The sequence below is a fragment of the Muntiacus reevesi genome, chromosome X (assembly GCF_963930625.1).
Source record: "Muntiacus reevesi chromosome X, mMunRee1.1, whole genome shotgun sequence".
In the NCBI taxonomy this organism is placed as follows: domain Eukaryota; kingdom Metazoa; phylum Chordata; class Mammalia; order Artiodactyla; family Cervidae; genus Muntiacus; species Muntiacus reevesi.
This window is the reverse complement of record NC_089271.1, coordinates 89,760,328-89,782,279: the sequence shown is the minus strand read 5'-3', so window position 1 is coordinate 89,782,279 and position 21,952 is coordinate 89,760,328. Positions and strand designations below refer to the sequence as shown.

At 39.4% G+C, this 21,952-nt stretch overlaps 1 protein-coding gene across 3 annotated transcripts in view; it reads left to right on the top strand.

Moving 5' to 3' along the window:
- PCDH19 (protocadherin 19) overlaps positions 1 to 21,952 on the top strand; it is a 118,949-nt gene that overhangs the window by 46,220 nt on the left and 50,777 nt on the right. For all 3 annotated transcript variants that reach the window (XM_065916490.1, XM_065916489.1, XM_065916488.1), the window contains one exon: positions 14,004 to 14,062. In XM_065916490.1, coding sequence (XP_065772562.1) covers positions 14,004 to 14,062 — 59 coding nt within the window. The remainder of the gene's footprint in view (positions 1 to 14,003; positions 14,063 to 21,952) is intronic.

Genomic DNA, 21,952 nt, shown 5'->3' with positions numbered 1-21,952 from the left:
AGCATGCACAAAGCAAGACTGTTCACTGCATTATTTCTTTTTCTGATAGTACAGATAGGGGGAGAATGAGATAAAATATCCTGTAAGAAACCTCAGAATAAAAAGCAAAACTATACATTGGAAATTTTGTTGGAAATAGAAATGAGTATTCAAGAGAAATCAAGTTTATAACCTGATAATCAGATGACTTGTTTGTCTGGCAGTTCACTTTTAGAAAGCATCTGTACAGTTATTATTTCATTTCATCTTAATAGCAACTCTATAAGATAGTCAGGACAGGTGCTATTTCCATTTTATACATTAGGAAATTGCTAGTCAGAGAGGTTCAGTGATTTCTACAAGATCACACAGCCAGTAGGAACTTTATATTTACATTGAAGACTGTATTTGGAAGGTTTCTAGGACTTTTCTTTGAATAGTCTGTGATCCTTTCTAAACTTAAAACAACCTGAAGAAACAATCATCAGGCTGACTTATGGTCCTAGTTGAATCTGTGTCTACCAGGAACAAGCATTTTTTAATATGGAGATGCAAAAACACACTTTTCCCTCATAAAAATTCTATATAATATGTGTGTATCTCTGTGTATGTTATGAATGGAGATATGACTGCCCACACCTGTTTGTACTGGTTGAATCTCAAACAAAATCTCTCGTTATCAAGTTGACACAAGTATTGGCAGATTAGGATGAAGCGCGAGGGTGCTAATTTGTTTGAGAGAAGGGTGTGTGTATACAGGAAAGTGAATGGAGAAAGAACTAAGAAGAAAGCTGGGGAGGGAGAATGCTAAAAACTGTATGGGGAAAGGAATGTAGAAGTTACTTGTACAGGTTGAGGGGTAGGACTGCCAGGCACAGTACAGTGTTATGTTTCTGACTTTCTTATTTTTTTTTTGACAGTTAAGTTTGGAATTATTCCTGGTTTTTGCTGCTGGGAGTCTGATGGGAGAGGGAGGGTGAGGTGTTCTCCCTAATTATTTCTTAATCTTCCTGCAAGAGGAAATTGCTCTAGTTGTGTTCACCACCCTTGAACCTGTCATGTTTAAGCAAGCTAGGGTATTTATTTTTTCTCCCAAATAGCTCACCCAGTCATCCAGTCCTAATTACTTCTATTTCATTGCCTTTCCTAGAATCTTAATGAGGTGTGGCCTGTGAGTGCAGGACTTGCAATGAGAAATCTTGAAGTCTAGTTTTGGATGTGACACTGCTCCTTTCTAGCAGAGGGCAAGTCTTTTAACCTGTTTTGTCCTGCTGTTAATGCGGTTAATAATATTTATTTAGCTTATGATAGTAGCAGTGAGATTAAGTAGTTAATGTTGGTTAAGAGGGGAGAAAAAGAAAAATGGGGCAAAGTTTTCTGTATTGTGTCCATTTCCAAATTGTTTCAGGATGATATTGACAGGAGGCACCTGCTCCATTGCGCTCATCAAGCACCTCCTGGAAGTCTCGCTGACTGGATGCATGAGACAAGTGCTCAGGGCTGGTGCGCTGGGATGACCCAGAGGGATGGGATGGGGAGGGAGGTGGGAGGGGGCTTCAGGATGGGGAACACATGTAAATCCATGGCTGATTCATGTCAATGTATGGCAAAAACCACTACAATATTGTAATGTAATTAGCCTCCAACTAATAAAAATAAATGAAATAAATAAATAAAATAAATTAATTAATTAAAAAAAAGAAAAGCAAATTTCTTCAGTTCTGTACCATAAGCTTTGTAGAAAAATGTAACCACCTTTAGGCCCAGTTTCCACCTTGGCTGTCTTTTTTGCTGTCTAAGAATATTCCTCTGTCTTATGGTTGCTCTAAGGTTGAGTACATTTTCGCTGTCTCCTGAAATCTTTTTAAACATTCTGAAATTCTTTTTGATGAAAGATTCGTATAAATGAAAGGCGTATTAGTAATTGCTGTTCTGTTGTTACACTGCATAACAGATTTCTAATACTCTGACAATTTCAAGCTGCTGATAATATTGACCACTTTTCCAGGTGTAGTTATGGCTTTACTGTGCATGGTTGCTGGCACTCTTATGTCGGATCTGTTTACAAAATCAGGTCAAATTCTAGCCTGCCCTCACCACCCCCTTCCCAGCATAAAATGAGAAAGTCTATTAGGATCTGGGTGGATAGGTAGGGGTTTTGAAAGAATGAGTATACATTTCCATTACTTCCTTGAATCAATCCTCTTTCGCTGCTGCTGCTGCTAAGTTGCTTCAGTTGTGTCCGACCCTCCATGACCTCATAGACGGCAGCCCACCAGGCTCCTCCTCTGTCCCTGGGATTCTCCAGGCAAGAACACTGGAGTGGATTGCCATTTCCTTCTCCAATGCATGCATGCATTCTAAGTCGCTTCAGTAGTGTCCAACTCTGTGCGACTGTATGGACAGCAGCCCACCAGGCTCCTCTGTCCGCGGGATTTTCCAGGCAAAAATACTGGAGTGGGTTGCCATTTCCTTCTCCAGATCCTCTTTCTATTGCTTCTCATTTATGTGTCATGAAGTGATGCTGAAGTGTAAGTTCTGTCTTGCTTCCAACACAGATTTTCTGCAGTGCTTGCGTAAGTCACTAGAAACTGGAGGTTACCACGGATTTCCTTCAGTGCCTAATAATTTCAACAGAACCGAATGCCCTTTATTTAAATTCTGGTCATAATTAGAGGGTTGCCAATGGTAAGCAACCATGGAGTCTGATTTTGAGAAATGTTTATTCTACCTTGTTAAATTTGAAATTAGTACTTAAAAAGATCAGAAATAAATAATCTGTTTTCATTTTGGTGACAGTAAATATAAATGGATGCCGAGTGTGCACATTATTGCCTATATGCCTCCCAGTAAACTGTGTTTGCCATGGTCATCAGAATAACTATACCAAAAGAGAACTATGGAAGATTTCATTGACTACAAACAAGAAAATGATCTATTGTGTTGCATCTAATTAGAAAATATAAATATCAGAAGCTAACACATTCACTATTTTCAAGATAGTGTAGAACTTGGTTGTTTTTTGTCAGCATGGTCACATATTACAGGCTTGAGCAACAAGCCGGTACAAGGGAAATGAATTTAGAATGATATGCCAAAGGCTGTTTCTCCTTCACTCTTTTTTTTTTTTTTTTTTTTTGTTTTTTGTTTTTTTTTTTTTTTTTTTTTTTCCATTTTTATAATAGTGTTTTATCTCATTCTGTCATGAGTGTACATAGGCATTTTCCACTATCATGTACTCAGAATGTAAACTCCTAACTTTTTTCGCCACAGCTAGATGGCCTGGAATCACTGCTCAGAATTTCACAGTTCATGAAAATGTCCCTGTTCAGCTCTGCACAGTTCAAATCTGAGATGGTACAAGCTCCACAAGCTTCACTCTTAAATAAGCTTGTGGAGGCCACTGGGCTTTAAGTGATGTATAATATAAATAATGAGATTGGGTCTGGAACTGGATTTGCAGGTGTTGTTTGGGCCCATAGGCACAGGGTCACCTGCAGCTTTCCCTCCAAATATTTTGAAAGTTTTTCAGCTGACAAGGCTTGCTCAATAGAAATTGCACTCTGCAGGCAGTCAGGACTCTGTAGCTGCTAAGTAGTAGAGAATTGAGGCCAATGAAATAGAATTCAGCAGTGTTCACTTCGGCAGCACATACACTAAAATTGGAAAGAATTCAGCAGAAATGGACCAGCACCAGAAGGTGCTGAACCTTCTCTAAACTGTGTTGCTCAGTCATGTCTGACTCTTTGCAACTTCATGGACTGTAGCCTGCCAGGCTTTACTGTCCATGGGATTATCCTGGCAAGAATACTGGAGTGGGTTGCCAGAAGGACTCAAAGATAGGCTGGATTCAGGAGAGCTCATACTGTGGATCCCTGGGACATTGCTGTGGGAGGTCTTATACTGGTTTCTTATTGTCAGTTGGATCAATTTTTATCAAATCATAGCTTCTGAAAATGAAGCTACCCCATAAGTCATCACTAGTCATCTCATGTCACCTTGTAAAAATGGTTGTCATTATCTCTAAAGGACAATTGAAATGATCACCAAGGTTGCAGGGAAGAAAGTAGCTCATTCCTGGAGCCATCTCCGTCTGGAGAACTATCTGCAGTAGTATGTGCCAAGTTTTTCTTTTGTCTCTCTGCTATGCTATACTCTCCTGACCCATTCACAAAAAGTAGCCAAGAAAGTCATTCACAGAAAAATAGGTATAAAGCAGGCTAAGTACTTCTCTGATGTTACCATCTTGTGTTTGCTTTCCATCTCAGTAGTAGGTCATGCCAAGAACAGTGTTCCTGGGGTTTTTTCCTTGTTGTTCTTGTTTTTGTGACTTGTTCTAGCTGAGTCCGGAGAAGGCAATGGCAACCCACTCCAGTACTCTTGACTGGAAAATCCCATGGACAGAGGAGCCTGGTAGGCTGCAGGCCATGGGATCGAGAAGAGTCGGACACGACTGAGCGACTTCACTTTCATTTTTCACTTTCATGCATTGGAGAAGGAAATGGCAATCCACTCCAGTGTTCTTGCCTGGAGAATCCCAGGGACGGCGGAGACTGGTGGGCTGCTCTCTATGGGGTCGCACAGAGTCGGACACGATTGAAGCAACTTAGCAGCAGCAGCAGCAGCAGCTAGTTGAGTCAGTATTTAATGTGGCTGTAGCACTTAACCTGTGTGTTTGTTTTCTTGGCTGTTTAAGTGGGGAAGTAACAGTTGGCACCTGCTTGTAAAGTATTTTAATATTTGGGGATGAAAGGCACTCAGCCTGCAAAATAGCTTTAATGTGTGGTAATTACATATTTGGGGATGATGATTACCCTCTAGGGTTTGTTCCACTGGCGAATGTGGTTGATAGCTATTTACTTCTCAGGTTGAATTTTGTTTATGTGGGATGAGATGGTTTGACTCATGTGATTGGGTTAGTCATTTTATTTACTCTAAAACTACTTGTATCCACACCAAAGTCTTGTTGTTTTTGCATTCCTGTGTAGAATAAGCATTAACTGGTTCTTCAGAGCTTTTTATGAGCAGATATTATTTTCAAGTGCACTGTACCCCACAAAGGACTTAGAAAAGGGTCCCAGAGAAGAACAGAAAACTCTTCTTATCTATATAATGGGATGGTGTTTAGTCTGGTCATTCAGTAGGCTCTTTGTCTCTGAATTGCATGGATTCCTACAGAAAGTTCCTAGGTTTCTCAAGGAGGCCTTTTTAGTAAAATATGTACTGGGTTGCTCTTCCAAAGTCATAACTTTGACCCAATAAAAGATGAGGGTAGAGAAAAGTGCTTTCTCTAAGCTGCGTTTGTCACCTCTAGGTAGTCTTTTTTGATGGTGCCAGTGAAATTTTAACAGTGATGATAAAAGGCCACCAAGAGGGGAACTCTTTCAACTTAACTTGGATATTAACTAAATGGCCTATGTTTCCTACTGATAGCCCTGTCTGCAAGCCACTGGAATCCTAGAGTGTTCTTTCACATAAAGAAAAGTAGCTGCCACACTGTCAATCTATGGCTCAGAGTTCTACAGATAAGGCAAAGCTTTATCTTTTCACAGAAATTTTATCTACCCTGTTTTGGAAACACTATCATGTGTCATTACTGCCTTTCCCAGAGATATGGCAGGACTGATGGATGATGGGCAGGAATCACCTAACCATGGCATCTTATCCTTGGCAGTTATATCTAGACTACTGTGTATTTATAAGGTCATTGTTGGGAGTAAGGACAGAGAACAAACTGTAACTACAGAAAACAGTGGGCAGAAGGGATGCTTTCTGAAGAAACAAACCACCTTGGCCTTACAGATTTGGTCATCTGCTTTAACAGTAATGAGAAGCTTTATTCTTAACCTCTTCCACCCCTTCTCTGGTCTTTCATTGATGGATTCATTACATGAGTACTTGCTAAGTGTCCAGTGTTGTGGCACTGAGACTTCAAAAGAAAACTTCCAGTCTAGTTGGAGGATATACTGACATACTACGCATGAAATAATCATAGAACCTGAGGAAAAGAATACGTACATCACATAGTCTGTACACTAAGTGCCGAGAACATGTTAAGCTGTGTGGGATGGTCAGGGATGTAGGTATACTAGAAATGAGGGTTGAGATATGAGGGAAGTAGAGGACTTGGTATTGGATGACTGCTCAGTTAAAGATTTAATTTCAAGTTAACTCAGTTGGTAAAGAATCTGCCTGCAATGCAGAAGACCTGGGTTTGATTTCTAGGTCGGGAATATCCCCTGGAGAAGGAAATGGCAATCCACTCCAGTATTCTTGCCTGGAAAATCCCACGGACAGCGGAACCTGGCAGGCCACAGTCCATGGGGTTGCAAGAGTTGGACACGACTTAGCGACTAAACCACTAACGCTAAATGTAACAGGGAACCATTGAAAGGTTTCTTTGAAGCCTTGAAAAGAGAAATGTTGTGATGAAAATATGTGGGCAAGAAAGGTTATTCACATAGCATTTTGCAGAATGAGCAAAAGGCAGATGGAGATGAAGAAGTACTGGCACAAGGTGATGAAGGCTGTGGAAGTGGAGCCAAAGGGGCATGCTATTTGTAAGAATTTTATAAGCTTTGTAACTCATTTGATAGGAGAGGGAGGTTCCCTGTATTTGTGACGTGGGTTTGTACGTGTAGCAAATATAAAGGCCAAATTCTCCTATGCGTGTCACCTACTATCATCAAGCCATTAGGGTGCTAATTAATTCCATAGTGGAGAAAGAAATGGCAACCAAATCCAGTATTTTTTTGCCTGGGAAATCCTATGGACCTTGTGGGCTGCAGTCCATGGGGTTGCAAAAGAGTCGGACACCACTTAGCGACAGACTTTAGTTACATTGAGTTGTGGTACAGTTCTCAAAGGTGCACTCCATGGCCTGTGCAAAGTATAACCACCCCTAGCACAGGGCCTATCAGTTTGTTACCTCTTTGCTGGTCTAGCCTATGTCTTTTTCCTTTTTTTTTTTTTTTTTTTTTCATTCTCAGGGTTTGGTGCATGTTTATTGAATGTAGGAATGAATTAAAAAAAAAAACAACAACAAATGACTGAACAAGAGTCATTTTGTTTTAGAATCCTAGAATTTGGGGGGCCTGAAGGGAACACTGGCATCACTTGGGTTGTTCTCTTTATTTCCTCGGTAGATAAATTAACACTTCGAGAGGGATCAAGTGCTTTATTCAAGGCCACTAATGAGTCAGTGACAGACATGAGGAGAGAATTCAGTTCACCCCCTCCCCGACATCACATTGCTTACTATAGTCAGACTGTGTGTGTATGTGTATATGAGAATTAGTGCTAATGTGTACATAGGCATGGCTAGTGGAAGTTTACTTAGCTTGTTTTCCAGTTCAGGGTAATTCTAGTGATGGCAGCTCTGGGGATGGTGCCTTTTATTCTGTCTTCACTAATTTCTCATTCAGCTTCTGCTGTCTGGATGAATGAGTCTTTGAATATACATTCTAGCTGCAGGCATGTTAGCTTTATTTTTATGTAGAATTTACATTTTCATTTTTATTTTATGCCAAAGATAGTAAGGAGGGAAAGGCCATTTGTCAATTCATTTCCTAAAAAAACTGCCTTTGTGAGAAGATGCTATTTGAACATCTAAAGCAGCAGTAGCTTTCAGAAAAAGGTTATGAGTCTTATCATATGATCAATAGGTACAATTATCATTATTAGGCATCAGCAGTTAAAAAAAGAACCAGCATTTAAAAATCGTTTGGCTGTGCATCTGATTTGGGATTCCAGTTTTCCTGTTTGTATTGATAAAATGACTGAGTGAAAAATTAAAAAGAAATTAGTTAGCAGATTGCAGCTATAATGTTTTTCAGTATGATGGGGCTTTTAAAGTATAATTTAAAATGGCTGTTCATTTTCAAATGAAAACCTTAGGGTTTTCGTCTCAGCATCTGTAACCCTTTTTAACTTTATAGTGTGACCTGGGGATTTGTGCCTCTGGGCAAAGATTCTAGTCCTGGATATCTGCATTTACTGGGCTTCTTTCTCCTTAGGGTTGAAGTCTATCCTGGTGATAAAGACTGGTGACTGAGAGTCACAGTCACTCTTACAGAGACTAGGGCACAACTCAGTGAACTGTGAAAGTAATGCAAAATGACAATTAAAGTAGGGCATTCTGGTACCTTGGGGGCCTGACAAAGTGGAAGTATTTGACCTGTGATGTGCCAGACTCATTAACATAATAACATTCCACCCACCCCAAAGTCTATCTAGAAACCTCCCACATCCAGAAAGAAGATGAGAATTGAAAGTAGTTAGCAAAGAAGGCTCCTTGCAGGTAAAAGAAAACAAACAAAAAAACAACTAAACAACAACAAAACCCAAAACATTATAGAAAAGTCCTTGCAGTAAAGATCATGCCATTTCCCTCTTAGAAAAACATCTCATTTCTCTCTCCAGAACTTAAGTCTCATTTTCTAGACTATTCTAACAAACATATAGTTTCCAAGAACACAGCAGAAAAGTATCAAACTTGAAATGCAAGAGGAGCTGCTTTTGGTGTACTCATAGCACTGAGAAGTAACAATATTGAGTGTTTTATGGCAAGTTGCTGGGAGACATATGTTAAAAATTAAAGTTAAGAACTCAAAAAACACAGTGTTTTGGAGTCAGTGAGTATACAGGCAAAACCTGTATGGTACAGTGATTTATGTTTAGAAAGGTACTTCAGAGGAACCATTAAGAAGCCTCAATAACTTTCAAGAACAAGGCAGTTTGTTGCAACATTTTTTAAATAGCTAGAACATGGAAGCAGCCTAGGTGTCCATTGACAGATGAATTGATACAGAAATTGTGGTATATATATATGATGGAATATTACTCAGCTATTAAAAAGAACACATTTGAGTCAGTCCTAATGAGGTGGATGAACCTAGAGCCTATTGCACAGAGTGAAGTAAGTCAGAAAGAGAAAGACAAATATTGTATATTAATGCATGTGTATGGAATCTAGAAAGATGGTACTGATGAACCTATTTGCAGGGCAGCAATGGAGATGCAGACATAGAGAACAGACCTGTGGACACAGTGGGGGAAGGAGAGGGTGGGATGAATTGAGAGAGTAGTGAGGAAACATATACATTAGCATATGTAAAACTGATAGACACTGGGAATTTGCTGTGTGACACAGGGAGCTTAATCTAGCACTCTGTGACAGCCTAGGGGGGTGGGATGTGGTGGGAGATGGGAGGGAGGTTCAAGAGACAGGGGGCATATGTATACCTGTGGCTGATCATGTTGATGTATGCCAGAAACCAGCAGAATATTATAAAGCAATTACCCTCCAATTAAAAAAAGGCATAATGGGTAGGATTTTAAAGCAAAGTTTTAGTCCTTAGAGAAGAAAGTTCTAAGCTATCCAAAAAACTCTACTATCCACAAATATTTATTCTTTATGTTTTCAGAAAATTCAGATTTGATTAAACCTAAACAAAGTGAGAAGTCTGTTCTTAGTGAATCCTAGGATAAAGAATTCTAATTAGAGAAAGGGTTTGGGAGGAATATGTTAAATGATAAAGTGACACTGTTGAGAATGGGAATATAATTATTATTATAAAAATACTATATAATAAAAGTTTGCTGTAGACCCATTTTTTTAATGTCAAAATTTAGATTTTTCAGAAACAAATGTTCTTGTCTCTTTGCTGTGTTCCTGTGTTAACTTGGCTGTCTCATTGGAGATGGGGACATTTCCTAGTGAAATTAATGTGACATTTACAGAAAATTTCCCCTCTCAAATGTTTCATGTTATTTCCCATTTAGAATACTTAGAGAGGGGACTGGAATAATGTCAACCAAATTTTGATTAAATAAGGCTAACTGGGAGCCAATACATTCATGCAAAAAAGAAAAGCTCTTTTATTATTTTCTAAAATGTGTATTTCTTTTGTCATTTTTTAAGCCTTTGTTGAGATGACCTTGGTAGATAATCTGGCAAAAGAGATGCCATCTTCTGGGCTTGCCTTAGAAAACACAGCACATTGGGTCAAAGCCAGTGTCTGGTCTTTTGCCCAAGACAGTTCTCCATTCTGGATGTCTGTTAGGATTACCTAGGAAGCTTTTAAAAAGTACTAATGCCTGGGCCCCACTCCAGACCAGTTGCCTCAGAATCTCTTGGAGTGGGAACTTCTCAACAGTATTAAAAAAAATAATAATAAATTCCGTAGTTGACTCTAATGTGCAGTTAGGGCTGAGAACCACTGGCTTAAGACTTGAAACTATTCATTAAGAAAAATTATTTCCTTCTTTGGGGTGGTCTGAGTCTCACTCTTTGCTCTACCTGAAGTGTGAAAAAAATATATATACTTTTTCAGTGCATTTGGATTTGAGCACACACTTTGAATCAGTACAAGCAAGAATACTTGATGTTAGTTTACCCTGACTCATCATAGGCCATCTATGGCCAGTTGGCTCAGTTGTTTGGATTGTAGTCCTAATGAGGCCAGAATAGTATATCTTCTCCAATTATTAATAGAATAATTCTGTTGCATAGGTTGTTTCCATAGTTCTCACCAAGCTGCCTCACAAAGAGACCTGAGACTGATTACAGAGGCAAAAGGCAATGGATGACTCAGCATAGTTCCATCTACTATGGGGAAATCGGTTCTAGGAACCTGCCTCATGACTAGTGCTTCTAATTGCATGAGGATGTAGCATGGACCATCTGTCTATTATGGTTTGTGCTGGTTCGGGGGATAGAATATTTACATTTGAAGGTCAGGACAGATGAAAATGGGTGGTGGGGGTTGGGGGTTTACCCTTTTAGAGTAAAAAGAGAAAGATAGCAAGGTGATAAGCTTCAATGATACTTTCCTACCTACAGTGGCAGATCATGCCTGGCATATCTGTCCAGGTTAACCCATCTGTATACCACAGCAAGGGAAAGAGAATTGCTAAGTTTCTATAAGTAAGTCTTCTAGACCTGTGTCCTCCTATAATTCAATGTGAATGGGAATCCTCAAGGTGAGATATAGTATTCCATTAGGACCAAGAAGTAGTACAGTCACAAGGGATAAATGTGTATGGTTTAGCTTATTTGCCCAGAGTTCTGTCATGTTTCCACAGGGCTCCGTATTTGATGCACAGTGCACACAGATTGGACATCCATATATGCAAGGTTGTATGAAATATTTTACCTGAAAACTGATTTAATGTGGCAATATCTTGGAATGTTGCTCATCCTTTCTGTGCAAAGCTAGTATCCTCCTTTCTTTTACATCTGTGTCTCTGTTAACTTCCTTGAAAAAATGATTTAGGAAGTTTGGAGAAATGTGTGCTACATGGTACTCTTTTATTGCCCAAATGGGGCAAATCCCAGATCCTATTTGGGAATCCATGTTCTGAAGAAAGCAGAGGATAAGGATTTCTACCATTCCTACCATGAGTTATGACAAATGCACTTGAAATTCCCCTTAGGATTTGTTTTCTGTTATGCCTATTTTAGGGCTTCCCAGGTGGCGCTAGTGGTAAAGAACCCGCCTGTCAGGAGACATAAGACATGGGTTCGATCCCTGGATCAGGAATATTGCCTGGGGGAGGGCATGGCAACCCACTCCAGTGTTCTTGCCTGGAGAATCCCCTGGACAGAGGAGCCTGGCAGGCTACAGTCCATAGGGTCGCAGAGATGGACATGACTGAGGCAAATTAGCACACATGAATGCATGCCTATTTTATAGAGGAGGAAAGTGAGACACATAGAAATTAAGTAATTTGCCCAAGGTTGCACAAACTAATAATTAAACTCAGTGCTTAATCAGTTCCCTGTTTTATTTGGGCAGAATCCTTGTGTGTGTGGGGTGGGGGCAGTTATCATGTTTCATGTACTAAGTCACTTTAGTTGAGTCTGACTCTTTGCAACCCTATGGACTGTAGCCCACCAGGCTCCTCTGTCCATGGGATTCTCCAGGCAAGAATACTAGAGTGGGTTGCCATGCCCGCCTTCAGGGGATCTTCCCAACCCAGGAATCAAATCTGCATCTCTTATGTCTACCTGCATTGGCAGTCGGATTCTTTACCACCAGCACTACCTGGGAAGCACTTAGCAGACTTCTGCTTATTAAATTATATATTGTAGTGAATATCATAGAAGAACACATTTACCCAACACTATTTTTGCCTTTTATATGGTGTAAAAATTAATTCTAGAAGTGCTTGTTGGTTGACTCACTGATGGATAACCTCTTCCAGCACTGTATTCCCAATGCAGCTTCAAGTTTGCTTCCTCCTCTTGTATTTATGTTTGCAACAATTTCAGCCTCCATTTTCTTATGAACCAATTAGAAATGAACTAACCCTTTTGATTTTAACTCTCCCAACCCATTCCTTCCAACAACACCAAAACTTACTTGTGATTTTCATTAAAGGGGATTTTATCCTTTAGAAAAAGCCAGTGTGCTTGCATGTGTGCATGCTCAGTCACTTCAGTCATGTCTGACTCTTTTCTGATCCCATGGACTGTAACTGGTCAGGGTCCTCTGTCCATGGGATTCTCCAGGCAAGAATACCGTAGGGGGTCGCCATGCCGTCCTCTGGGGGAATCTTCCCAACCCAGGGATTGAGCCTGTGTCTCTTCTTTTTCCTACACTGGCAGGCAAGTTCTTTACCACTAGTGCCACCTGGGAAGCCCAGATATAATTACACAGCTCATCTTCAAATAAGGGGCATGGGGAGAACATGGGCATGCACTTGTAAGTGCAGGAGAGTGATGGGGATTTAGTTTTCTTCTGCTTGCATTTTCCTTCTCTCACTTACTCGCCACCCCCATCCCCACCTACTCTAGATACTTAGAGTCCCTATCCAGATTGTTGGCCATTTGGTACTCATGTGGTAGAACTACTATCACCTGTCCTGCTTTCCTGTTTTCAAGGAGTCTGAGCTCCCTGAAACCTAAAGCTGCATCTAAGAGCCTAGCATAGTTCATGTGTGACATGTAGTCATCTGAAAGGAATCTGCTTTTGTTAGCTCGACAGCTATTGTGTTTCCTTTCACAGGCACTTTCAGTTGAAGTGATTTCAGAAGGCCCTAAGGAATGGTGAGAATGGTGAGAATTTCTGGTAGATTTGCAGGAGGGCAGAGGAGATGGGCATTTTTCAGTTTATACAGTGATCAACGAGAGTAGCACTTTAGTTTTGGACATAAGATCAACATTTTTAGGACCTCCAGTTACTTCAGTGTTGACTTTTCCCTGTGTTTCCCCCTCCTAAGGCTGACCCGCCTTCAATCCGCCCCCAACCTCTGGATGCTTATCAGCTGTTTTCCCAACTTTTATCTGGCAGGTATTCTGCATTTGCTTTTGTAAAGCTGTTGCTCAGGCAGTCTACTGTAACCACATTAGACAGTGTGTTTTAATGATAGGAGCTGAGACAGGGCTTTACTTTCAAACTTCATGTTTCACATGAAAGGCTTTGGCACCCCCTGTGGACTGCTTTTCACCCCGTTTTAGGTGTAATACTTGTTTGCCTTTATATCTGTGATAAAATGAAGGCCTCCATATATAACCAGTGCTGAGCAAAATGTCTTAAAACAAAGGGAAGTGCAGAATTTAAATCCACAGTGGGAGATTACCTTGCCTGCATTTCCATATCTGTGGAATAAATATTTTAACATGTTAATTATCTACTACTAATAAAAATACCTTTGAACTTCCAGTCAATTTGATGGGCACAGAATTGTGTTCACTGGGGAATGGGAAGCAATTAGTTTCTGTAAAGAGTTTTGGTCATGCTGTATCTTCCCTAAGTGGTTGCATGGTCAGTAGTCAGGCGTATTCTAGGGGATGTTTGTGTCAAGTTCATCTTCCTCTGGCCAGGGGACTGCCTCCACAGAGCCCCCAGGACCTCAAGGAGGTGGCAGGTATTCGTCAGGGTGTTGCCCCAGTATGGCCTTAGTTTCTGATTCATTCATTGCCTCTTGCCCAGTAGAAAAATTCCTCCTAAGTAGGACAGTTTGACTCTTTTCATGAATTACCTCCATAACATTTTTAATCTTTTCTTTCCCCATTGCAGACTGAAAATTATTCCTTTGACTCCAACTACGTGAACAGCCGAGCCCATTTAATCAAAAGGTATGTTGGTTTGCTTGCCTATTTCTACAATTAAGCTCAATTTAATACAAAAAGCAAGAAGATATTTTTTAATGATGCCTTTTCAGATTTTAAAGTGAAAATGCTTATCTGCTTATTGTAGGAAATTAGGAAAATTCAGAAAAGCATTAAAAAAAACTAAATAAAAGTCACTGGTAATTCCACCACCCAAAATCACTGTTGGCATTTTATCATGTTTCTTTATGTAACTGTATACAGAAATAATTAAATTAAAATTAGGGTCATATTAAAATAAAATGTGATGTGATGATTTAGAAATCTAATATTAAAATTTTCTCCTGTGTATCTTCTATTGAATTTTAAGATGGTTGATGACTGTTATTTTGACAACTTTGAAATCATTTTAAGGCTATTTTAATGACAGATAAACTAACTTCTTATCTTTAAAAAACTTTATAGATGAGAGAGGGAAAGATAATATACTTGCTAATACAATAAATCTTAAAATAGGTATTTCAAACAAAGCATTCAAAGTTGAGATTTGTGTGAATGGTTGCTCATAACTCAGTTATTCATGGAGACACAATGTATGTGGATACAGAGCTAATACTGCCTGGAAGATTCCAGGGCAGGAAGATTCCAGGAAGGAAGAGTTCATCTGGTGCGGTAGTCACCAAGGTGCCCAAGGCAGGCAAGATGAGGGGTTTAGGGAGTTCTCTAAGCAGAGAATTTGTGCAAAAAAACTGGTACTGACCATTCAGATGATGCCTTTATTACTGTTTGATCCAATTGTCCTCTTAAATGGTCCAGTTGTTATTCTGTAGCTAAAATTGAACTCTGTGTGTGATTGTTAATAGAAACGAAATAGAGGAGCAAGCAGGGTATGTTAGAGCTGCAGTAGACAAGATCTGAAAATTCTATTATTTTGCTGGCTCTAATCCCATAAATTTATATCACCAGAAGGGTAGGATTTGAGGAATAAACTAGTTTGTTGTAGAAACAACTTTAATTCAGATCTAATTTAATTCACGATGCTGCAGTAATGCCTACTAACATGCTAGGCTTATCTTTATTGGTCTGGAATCACTTGTGACCTAAGTGATAATTGTTAATTATTTAAAAATGGATAGCCCAGTATTAACAGTCATAGCATTGTTTGGAATTTTTTGAGGGATTGGGAGGGATCCATTTTGAATATTTCTTGACCCACAGAATAAATCAAAAGATGAGGAAATCAAAATTATTCAACTGATTTATTAGGAAGGATGAAAGCCCTCTTTTTGTACACTGATGAGAGTAACTGCAGCAGAAATTTGCTTTCTTTTCTGCTTCAGAACTGTTATTTCAAAGCTCCTTTTTTCAGACTTCTGATAAAAGCAGTGAGTTACCTATCTTCACAGGCCCCTTGGGCTAGCTCTGGGTACCTGGGAATTCTAAGACCAGGTTAAACTCATAGCATGAACCTGATTTTCATAGCATGGCAGAAGGCTAAGACTCTTGGGAACCCTCACCATGTTAGGTCAGACCTGAATATCCAATTCACAAGGCAAACTGATGAGACGAAAACTTATGTTCAAACATTTAGCTTTTGAGACACATGTATTTCTTTAGCAGCTTTGGGACTCACTAGAGCTTCTGATTTTGATTAATTATATGTTTTTGTTTACACACATGTACACACAAAAGGTACAACGTGAACTTAATAGGCTCTCAGTGGAAAAATCGCCTGATGTTCCCTGAGATCAAAGATAGTGCTTTTTTTCCCCCTTCAATCAGGGATCACCTTGGTTAAGAGGAAGCTCAGGAACACAAGCATTTTTACCAGGTTCTGTTTTTGGAACCCTGAGAGCTTTGGAAAACTACAAAGGTCTTGGAATTTATGGGATCACTTGAATTTAGACAAAGCACAATACCTGGAAAGACACAGGGAATCTTGTGTGCTATGCTTTTTGAGGGGGACTAACTATTTTAAATGTAAAATGTGTGGAAAGTGTTAAGAGAGTAGTAACTAACATCAGGTGATAAAACCACACAAACTGTGTTCACATAGCTCACAGTGATGTTTGAAAGGTGTTTCACTGCATGTGGTTTCTTGAGGATCCACTTACATGCATGGAAAATCTCCTGGCCAGAAAATTCTGAATCTGATTATCAGTATTATCAAGTTCTTGTTTCTTCAAATGCCAATCCCATTTCAGGCCAACTTTGAGAACTTCTTTTCCTATCCACTTTTTTCTTCTTCTGTTTGCTTTCTACCCACCCAAGGATTCTTCTTAGACCCTTCTTTTTGGCATTCTCCAGGGCTTATTAACTGTCTTACGTGCAGGCTTCCTTTTCTCTCATCTGTCTTCCTGAGGTAAACCAACAGAAAGCCAGAAGGCAAGAGAGTTTCTCCTAGCACAAATTAAGGTTCAGAAGTGTGAGGAGTAGATCAGGAAGTATATATAGCAGAAGATATATAGCACATTGCCCCATAATCTTCAGCACTGAGTAATCTAGCGATTTATTTCTGTAGTAAATAAATACTACAAGTAAATAAATACTACAGGTTCAGGCCATCTGTAACCTGTAAGCATACCCAAGGTTTATGTCAGAGTTCCAGATTAACAAGCCAAGACAGTTCAGAATTTTTTTCTGAACTAATTTCCTTTCTGCTATGTTTGTTGCCTTGCTATCATCTCAGAGCAAGGAAAGCCAGCAGTGGGACATTGCCCCTGCTGGAACACTGTCTTTCCTCATGCCATTTTTCTGTACTGCTGTCTGATACCCACTCCTGCAGTGCTTTTGAGCAATATCAAGCAGGTCATGAGGCTATAGCTCAAAGAAAATAAAGCAGGAAATGAACATGACTCTGAAGCAGTGTGGGAAAGAAAATGAGCATTGGCTCCTAAACCATACAGAGTGCTTTCCTTTTCCACCTGAATTGTCCTGGGGTTTTGCAGCATCTGATATGGTGCCTTGTCTATAACAAATGCTGGTACATGTCTATTGAAGGAATGGATGAAAAAAAGTTTAAAAATACTCAGCATTTTTCCATTGAAAACTAGCATTAAACGTTCCTTTATACTGGCAATTTCTGGCCTCTTATGTGCATTAGAATCACCTGGGAGGCTTGTTAAATGCAGGCTCTACCACCATCCCTAGAGAATCTCCAGTTTTCACAGGTTCCCAAGGTGATTGTGATACAGGTGATCCAAGAACCACTCTAGGATCTTATGTTTCTTAATATAGTTACCCTACTCTTTTGACTTTTAGTCCATTCTTATTCTCAGAAGCTATTTCCTGGGTATGTGGTGTTACCTACTAGAAAGATATGCTCTCCTTTCAGATTTTTCTGTCCTTTGGAAAGATTTCTAATATTTTTAAGTGTAAATATGGGTCAGAATGTTAGTAACGTTCATTCCTCAAGTATTGTCTGAGTCTTATGTACACAAACTTATTCCAAATTTTTTCAAACTTGTTCCTCTGTTAGTCACTGGAACAAGTAATAGAAATATCTGTATTTACATTACCATTGCAAAAAGAACCCTAATTTATTGTCCCAAAAGTTGGTTTACAAGTCTTTCATCTCCCAAGAGGTACACAGGTAATAAAGTAAGTGAAATCAGCATTTTTTTATGTCTGGCATAAATTGTTATTTGTTTTGGGTGAGTGGCCATTCACCAGGCTGTTTTACAATTTGCAGCATCTTGCTTACTGAGTCTTTAACTGCCTTACAGAAATCTATTCATTAAGCCACTAAATGTCCTTACAGGATGAGAGTAAGTGGCACTTAGTTTGTCAGATGGGCAAACTGATCTTTATACAAGTTAACTATTTTAAGGTTTGACGGAGAGGGTTAATACACTTTGCTTTTTCTTTAGAGAACATATGACTTCTCATTCTCAAATTACCAGTCCCTTAAGTCCAAGTAGTCAATTCTTCACTATTTTGTTATTTCTCTTCTTTCTATAAAAAGCCAAAAGCTCCAATGTGGTTAAAATTTTGATCACCATTTTTATATGTATCTAAGTAGGTACATATAAAAATGATGATCAAAATTTTAAAAGACAGAGCCAAAACCAATTAGGAAAAGCAAAATAGAGATCCCTGGCATCTAACTCACTGCAATTAAACATTATATTTTCCTTGAAGCTTTTGAGAAGCCAAGACAGAGTAAGTATACCAGAGCATGTCATTCTCATTTTTCAATAAAGGAAGGATATGCGTTGGATAGGATAATTTTTTTCCTGTCCCTTAATTTTAGAAGAAATTAATGTAGTGGACAATGTCTGACTATAGTTTACAGAAGATATAGAAGCATTATTTATATGTACATTTCCTATATCAATCCTATAAAAATACTATCTACAATTCTCCAAAGAAGACATACAGATGGCTAACAAACACATGAAAAGACGCTCAATATCACTCATTATCAGAGAAATGCAAATCAAAACCACAATGAGGTACCATCTCATGCTGGTCAGAATGGCTGCTATCCAAAAGTCTACAAACAGCAAATGCTGGAGAGGGTGTGGAGAAAAGGGAACCCTCTTACACTGTTGGTGGGAATGCAAACTAGTACAGCCACTATGGAGAACAGTGTGGAGATTTCTTAAAAAACTGGAAATAGAACTGCCATATGACACAGCAATCCTACTGCTGGGCATACACACCGAGGAAAGGAGAACTGAAAGAGACACGTGTACCCCAATGTTCATCGCAGCACTGTTTATAATAGCCAGGACATGGAAGCAACCTAGATGTCCATTGGCAGATGAATGGATAAGAAAGCTGTGGTACCTATACACAATGGGATATTACTCAGCCATTAAAAAGAATGCGTTTGAATCAGTTCTAATGAGGTGAATGAAACTGGAGCCTATTATACAGAGTGAAGTAAGTCAGAAAGAAAAACACCAATACAGTATACTAACGCATATATCTGGGATTTAGAAAGATGGTAGCGATAAGCCCATATGCGAGACAGCAAAAGAGACACAGATGTATAGAACGGACTTTTGGACTCTATGGGACAAGGCGAGGGTGGGATGATTTGAGAGAATAGCATTGAAACATGTATATTATTATATGTGAAACAGATTGCCAGTCCAGGTTCGATGCATGAGACAGGGTGCTCAAGGTTGGTGCACTGGGATGACCTAGAATGATGAGATGGGGAGGGAGGTGGGAGGGGGGTTCAGGATGGGGAACACATGTAAATCCATGGCTGATTCATGTCAATGTATGGCAAACTACAATATTTTAAAGTAATTAGCCTCCAATTAAAAAAAAAGACTACATACTATTTAGTTGTAAGTCAATGAAATCATTACCATATATGGGGGTAATGATCATATTAGGCAATAACCATTTATTGAGCATTTGTGTATAACTGGTACTTCATGTGAAGTATTTCATGAAGTCCTCAAAATGGCTTTGTAAAGGAAGTTTTAGCAAATGCACTTTTCTAGGGTTTAATTTTTCATTATTTTTTTGTTGAAAATTGGAGTATAGTTGATTAATAATCATGTGCTTAGTTCTCTGACAAGGGATTGAACCCAGGCCCTTGGCAGTGAAAGCATGGAATCCTAACCACTGAACCACCAGGGAATTCCCAGCAGATGCATTTTACAGACAAGGAAATCAAGGCACAAAGACATTAGCTATCAGACCCAGGTTCCCATAGATGAAGTGGCAGACTAAGGATTATCACTTGTTCTGATGACTCCAAGTTCAATGCTCCTTGCACTACAGTCAGGAAATATAACATGTTACAGGAATAGAGTTTAAAGAACCTAGAGCAGTGGTTCTCAACTGGGGGTGATTTGGCAATGTCTGGAGACATTTTTGGTTGTACCTTCTGGGAGAGGCATGACTGGCGTCTAGTACATAGTGGCCAGAGATGCTGCTAAACATCTTATAATAGAGAGAACACCTGCGTCCCTCCACCAACAGACTGATACAGTGTCAGTAGTTGCCAAGGTTGGGAACCTTGCTCTAAAAGAATGGTTAATTACATTGTCCTTATTTTATACCCCTCACCATCATCTGTCTCAAGCAAGTTTTAGCAACTGCTGAAATGCAGTCAAGTCAGGGCTGAATTCTGTGGTTGAAGGTAACAATCATGCATTGTGAACTAAAGAAATTGGAAAAGGGAACCCTCTTACACTGTTGGTGGGAATGCAAACTAGTACAGCCACTATGGAGAACAGTGTGGAGATTCCTTAAAAACCTGGGAATAGAACTGCCATATGGCCTAGCAATCCCACTCTTGGGCATACACACCAAGGAAACTAGATCTGAAAGAGACACATGCACCCCAATGTTCATCGCAGCACTGTTTATAATTGTCAGGATATGGAAGCAACCTAGATGCTCATCAGCAAACGAATGGATAAGAAAGCTGTGGTACATATACACTATGGAATATTACTCAGTCATTAAAAAGAATTCATTTGAATCAGTTCTAATGAGATGGATAAAACTGGAGCCCATTATACAGAGTGAAGTAAGCCAGAAAGATAAAGACTGATGCAGTATACTAACACATATATATGGAATTTAAAAAGATGGTAACAATAACCCTATATGCAAAACAGAAAAAGAGACACAGATGTATAGAACAGACTTTGGGACTCTGTGGGAGAAGGCGGTGGGGGGGGGGGATGTTCTGAGAGAATAGCATTGAAACAAGTATACTATCAAGGGTGAAACAGATCACCAGCCCAGGTTGGATGCATGAGACAAGTGCTTGGGGCTGGTGCACTGGGAAGACTCAGAGGGATCGGATGGGGAGGGAGGCAGGAGGGGGGATTGGGATGGGGAACACATGTAAATCCATGGCTGATTCATGTTAGTGCATGGCAAAAACCACTACAATATTGTAAAGTAATTAGCCTCCAACTAATAAAAATAAATGAAAAATTAAAAAAAAAAGAAATTTTCACATGCTTCAGATAACAGGAATGAATGTAGGTAAAAATTATTTGTTATAAAAATGCAATAAGTAAGATAGTAATAAGTATCAATAAGAATGCAATAAGTAATAATGGAGCCAGTAAGACCATCCAGGCAGGCCATTTCCTTTCTCCTGAGGTGAGGGGTGCGTGTGGACAGGACCAGTTTTTTTTTTTTTTTTTTTTTTTAAAGCAAACTTTGAATCTGTTCATTCTGTGGAATTAGTACCTACAGGAGTCCTCTAAATCTGTGCCACAAAGCTAGAGATGGTGACACACTTTAAACCATGTGTTTCCAATTGGTCTTAATGACCATAAAAAACTCATAGGATGATTGGTTTTTGAATAGAACTGCATCCTGGTGGGTCCACAGGGCTGAGTAGCTACATGACATAATTTGAAGGAGCTGAGTGAGTTGGCCTATTGAGTGATTTTAGTTTTAATACAGTTGATGCTCAGTTATTCTTTCTGAAAATAATTAGCAAATAGGTCAGTGCTTCACCCCCTTTTGCCCTTCATTTTCTGATAATTATGGCTTTCCAGTTACTGCCCTTTTGATCTTTTCCTTTTCATATTCAGGGCAGCAGACATTCTACATCTAGGTTGGTCATATGTTAAAAATCTGTTGTCATTCCTTTTGACCAGTGTGGAGAATGACAATGTAGCCATTGTGTCCATGGCATAGCTCTTCATCATATGTACTTAGTGTTCTTATCAAAGCCTCAGAGAGCCAGGCCTGTGGATGTTCAAGGTTGAGCAGATCAAGTGAGTTTGCAGTGTCATCTCCACAGGGCTCCCTTTTCAGAAGTACAGTAGGTCTGTTGGGACTTGTCCTAATTCACAAGCATGCTGCTCTCCCTTGTTGAGACAACAACACATTATCTTGAGTATGCCTTTGCTGCTTCCTTATTGACTAGGGAATGGATTCACCATTCACTAGGTATTTCAGATGCATAATTTATAGTCCATG